This window comes from Antrostomus carolinensis, unplaced genomic scaffold, assembly GCF_000700745.2.
Source record: "Antrostomus carolinensis isolate BGI_N321 unplaced genomic scaffold, ASM70074v2 scaffold29383, whole genome shotgun sequence".
In the NCBI taxonomy this organism is placed as follows: domain Eukaryota; kingdom Metazoa; phylum Chordata; class Aves; order Caprimulgiformes; family Caprimulgidae; genus Antrostomus; species Antrostomus carolinensis.
In genome coordinates this window covers 4,500-9,141 of record NW_010307732.1, presented here as the reverse complement: position 1 = coordinate 9,141, position 4,642 = coordinate 4,500, and the positions used below count along the sequence as shown (strand labels likewise).

The 4,642-nt window shown below is 46.2% G+C and overlaps 1 protein-coding gene across 1 annotated transcript in view; it reads left to right on the top strand.

Annotated features, from left to right (window-relative positions):
• The window catches only part of LOC104523078 (collagen alpha-1(II) chain), a gene marked incomplete at its 5' end in the record, with an annotated part of 5,192 nt that extends 4,029 nt beyond the window's left edge, over positions 1-1,163 (top strand). The window contains 3 exon segments of the mRNA XM_029084396.1: positions 14-338; positions 638-880; positions 1,008-1,163. Coding sequence (XP_028940229.1) covers positions 14-338; positions 638-880; positions 1,008-1,154 — 715 coding nt within the window.
• Positions 1,164-4,642: the final 3,479 nt, after the last annotated feature.

Below are 4,642 nucleotides of genomic sequence, written 5' to 3'. Positions count from 1 at the left end.
CCGAGTGTAAGAGCGGTAAGAGCCCCCATCCCTGCTTCCTCTCCTCCTGTCCCTCTCCCCCAGCCCAAAGAGGACAGCAAGGTCCACAACACTTTTTGTTTTGAGCTCCAAAACCTTATGTTCACACACTGTTTGTCCTCCTTGCTGCAGGAGACTACTGGATTGACCCGAACCAGGGCTGCACCTTGGACGCCATCAAAGTTTTCTGCAACATGGAGACAGGCGAGACCTGTGTCTACCCCAACCCCAGCAGCATCCCCAAGAAGAACTGGTGGACCAGCAAGACCAAAGACAAGAAGCACGTCTGGTTCGCAGAGACCATTAACGGCGGTTTCCACGTAAGTGTTCCCCCTGGGCTGGTGCTGCTCACCAGGAGAGGGAAGGGAGGTTGAGCAGAGGAAGGTGTTGGGCATCTAGTTGGAGGGCTGGGATGTTCTTCCTTGGGGTTGTGTTGATGGACGTTATACAAGGGACTCGTTGTTCTAGAGGATGGTGTTGAAAGCTTAAACTTGGGTCAGTTGGACTTTGATTTTTGCAGCCATCTGGCAATAGAAAGTAAGGAAGTCTCCTCAAAAGGTGGTGAAAATAGGGTTGCTGTGACACCCGCAGGCTTTAATGTCTCGCCTCTTCCCTCCAGTTTAGCTACGGTGATGAAGATCTGGCTCCCAACACAGCCAACATCCAGATGACCTTCCTCCGCCTCCTGTCCACCGAAGGCTCCCAGAATGTCACTTACCACTGCAAGAACAGCATCGCCTACATGGACGAGGAGACGGGCAACCTGAAGAAAGCCATCCTCATCCAGGGTTCTAACGACGTGGAGATCAGAGCTGAGGGCAACAGCAGGTTCACATACAGCGTCTTAGAGGATGGTTGCACGGTAAGTCCACTGGCACCTGCGAGAGAAAGATGTAGGTGATGAGTTGGGGTTCATCCAGTGATATTGGTGTTGGCTTGGAGGGCTCAAGAGCATCTAAGAACATCCTTCCTCCTTGTTTTCTCCCCAGAAACACACTGGCAAATGGGGCAAGACAGTCATCGAGTACCGATCACAGAAGACCTCGCGCCTGCCCATTGTAGATATTGCACCTATGGACATTGGTGGAGCCGATCAGGAGTTTGGCGTGGATATTGGCCCAGTCTGCTTCTTGTAAAAAGAATTGTTTTATTTGTGTGTTTGTTTGTTTGTTGTTTGTTGGTTTGTTTTGGTTTTTTTAAATCCAGCCCAATACCATAAAAGAAAACTCAAAAAATCCCCCCAAACTCATCCCAAGGACCTGAGTACTTTTCCAATCGCTCGTACGACTTCTGCACTGAATGGCTGCAACAACCCCTCGATTGATGCCCTTCCATCGAGGATCACCGCCTCTTTCCAACGCCGTCCGCGGAGGCAGGCTGCGAAATGACAAAAAAAAACCAACCCCATGGTTTTATTTATTTATTCTCTTCCTGTAAGACCTATTTTTTAGGTCAGGTGGAGGTGGAAATCTAACCGGCAGGTACGATGGCCCTTCCCTGCAAAAGGGATCTCACAAATCCAGGTATTGCGAATCCCCTCCCATCCCCATCCCTCCCTGTGTATCACCAGCAGGAGTGCTAATGTATAATACGACAAAAGAAAAAATCATGGTGCTATTCTTGTAAAACAAGTCTGTATTTTTTAACATCAGTTGATATTAAAAAAAAAAAAAACTTTTGGTGGAAAGTACAAGGCGATCTGGGTTTTGTTTTTGTCGGTTTGTTGCGGCTTAACTCCTTTCTCCTCATTTCTCAGCCATGATAAAGGAGGGTTTTGGGTCAAATCTTCAAGTTTTTTGGGTTGAGGCTACCTCACACTAAAGTGAAAAAATCCAAAACCAAATAAACCCCCCCAAAAAAACAAAAAAAGGAAGGGGAAAACCATTTTAAGTGAAAAATCTTGAAACACCAGGAGCCAACACAACAGCATGAGGTTTTTGTTAAGGGATCTCTTGTCTCATTGCACCCCAAAACAGAACTGGGGTGAGTCAAAGGAAACCAGTAAAACCAGTGGGGAGGGGGTCACTGAGACCAACCCTCATGGCCATGGTCAGGGGTGGCCTCTAACCCTCCTCCTCATGGAAATTATCCAATTTTGTACATGTAAAAATTGAATTTCAGGGCATATTTTACCATACCGAAGGCAGTAGAGTTTGCAGCCATCGTGTGCTGATCTTGTAAAGCAGCTGCACCTTTACACTTCTATAAAAAAATGATATATGTAAAGTCTTCTCATACTCACTAATTAGGAAAAAAGCCTCAGTAGCTGAATTTTTTTATTATTTTTTTTTACGATCTTAAAGAAAATTGGCCACTGACCCCACAAGAGTTACAAACATGCTCCGGTTTTCTATGCAGGATGCAACAGGAAGCTGTTGACTGGGGGTTTTTGGAGTTTCATGACAGTGCTTGTGTTCGAACCTCAGCTTTTTCCATCCACTGACAGCACAGGCACTGCAGTTTTTCATTAAGAGAAACTATGACTTTAAAAGGATTTTAAAAAACCGTTTTTAAAAAATGCTACTTGGGGGCCCTGATCTCAATTTTAAGCCCTCACAGCTGGCACTGCAGCAGCAACCGCTCCTGCTAAAAGCACCTGAAGCAGCTTTCACAGGGCTGGGATCTTTAAAAAACATTGGCAGAAGAAATTCATTAAAAAAGACTGAAGGATTAGGAAGGATTTTCAAACTAAAATGCCCTTTAAAAGGCCAAGTGCCTTTGCCACATGACCCACAGGTCACCCCTAATTATTAGTGCTCTGGCTCACCGCTGTCAGCTGTCACACAACTAATTTGGGGCAAAGCTGTTCTGTTCAGCCAAGCAGCAGGTTGAGGGTTCCTGCTCTGGGGATCCCATAAGCACCCCAAAAACCACCTAGTTAAAAGCAAACCCAGCCATGAGGAGCAGGATGGGATAGGTTATGTCAGCTAAAGACAATGACACAAGTGGGAAAGATGATGTTGGGGATCAGGAGGCTGTGGCACCCCAAAAAGAGAAGCCAAATGAGCCAGGACTGAGCCCCACCTGACTACAGCGACTGAGGAAACTCAGGAAATGAGATGGATAAAAAGCAAAGTTGGTGATTTCCTCATCTTCCTTAAAAAAAATAAAAGTTGATCTCATCATAAATCGGGGGGTTTACAAAAGTCATGTGAGAAGCTCGTGACCAAGATCACCAGGGACTGCGCAGCGTGACAGTCACTGAAGTTGGGTGGTTGACTCCGGTGCTGCTCCCCAGTTGAGTCTCTTTGCCCCCATTCCCCAAAAACCATCAGCAAGAGAATTGGTATTTCTGGGTAAAAGATGATGTGATAGCAGTCAGAATACAGAGCACTAACTCTAGGACAAAGTTTGGTTTCCACAGAAGGAGAAAGCCACAAAGGACACTGCACAGTAACATCCAGTTTGGCTTTAGTCAGTAGAATTCAGTTCTAGAAACCCCACGAGGCAGAAATGCCACTTCTTAAAAAAAAAAAAAAAAAAAGCAGCAAGGTGCGATTTTATTTCATGTTCACAGAAAATATCCTTCATTGAAAACCACCACGATCCATTTTCCTCGCAGCCTTTACCAGTGCTTTGTTTCCATGCGCACACACACACACACACCTGAGCATCCAACAGGCAGTGAGGAAACAGGGGCAGCTGTAGTGATCAAGTTCCAGAGAAACTACAAAGGGCAGAAGCAGAATTCAATCCTCCAAGCTGTGAACAGCACAAGTCTGCAGCGAGAACGGTGACAGGTCAAGCGCTCCCAGGTACTTGCTTTAAGAACAGAGCTGATACCATTCGTGGGGAGCTGGCGGCTGCTGGGAGGTAAGCCTTCGAAACGCCAAACTCCCACAAAAATCACACTCATTTTCAACAGGCACAAGTACAACACTGAGCTATGAATTCCCTGATTTCAAACCCCAAAGACCCTGCAGCTGCCAAACGGGGTGAGATGAAGGTTTAGAGCCACACAGGGAGGAGGAGGAAGATCTTCGTTAAGACCAGGGTGGTTTGGTTACTGGTTTGCTGTAGGTGGCCTCAGTTGCCAGCAAACAAAATCTGCACAACAGAGAAAGTGTATTTTGAAAGGTTTTAATTGCTTTACCTCCTTCTAGTGGAAATTAGAGGTGGAAGCCTGATCTGTGCATCCCTCATGAGAGCTATCCCTTTTTATCAAGCCTGGCTTTGAAACAAGCCAGTGACACGCTGCCACTGAAGAAAAGTAGAATAAATTAATTGCACAGAACTTCTTAGTTTACCCTGAAAGGGCCCGACACAGTGCTAAGCTTCAAAATACCTGCAAAAGTCTAAATCTTTGGGATCTGCATGACCTCAAAGCATGAAGCTTGAGAGTCCAGTTTCCCTACCAAAAACTAGATCTTCAGAACCAAAGAGGAAAGCAGGTTAAGCAGGACCTGGACTTTGGGAAGGGACCTGCGTGCTTGCACATGAACAACACCTCAGGTGGGTTTCATGGACAAAAGCTGCACATGGAAGAGCACAAAAGGGACCCAGAGCTTTCAAACATCTCCCACCACAGTCACTCGTGATCTTCTGTTTCCATTTGAAAGCTCCTGATCCCTTCTAAAAATCCATCTGCACAACCATCCGCTGGTGGAAAGCATCAGCTGCGCCC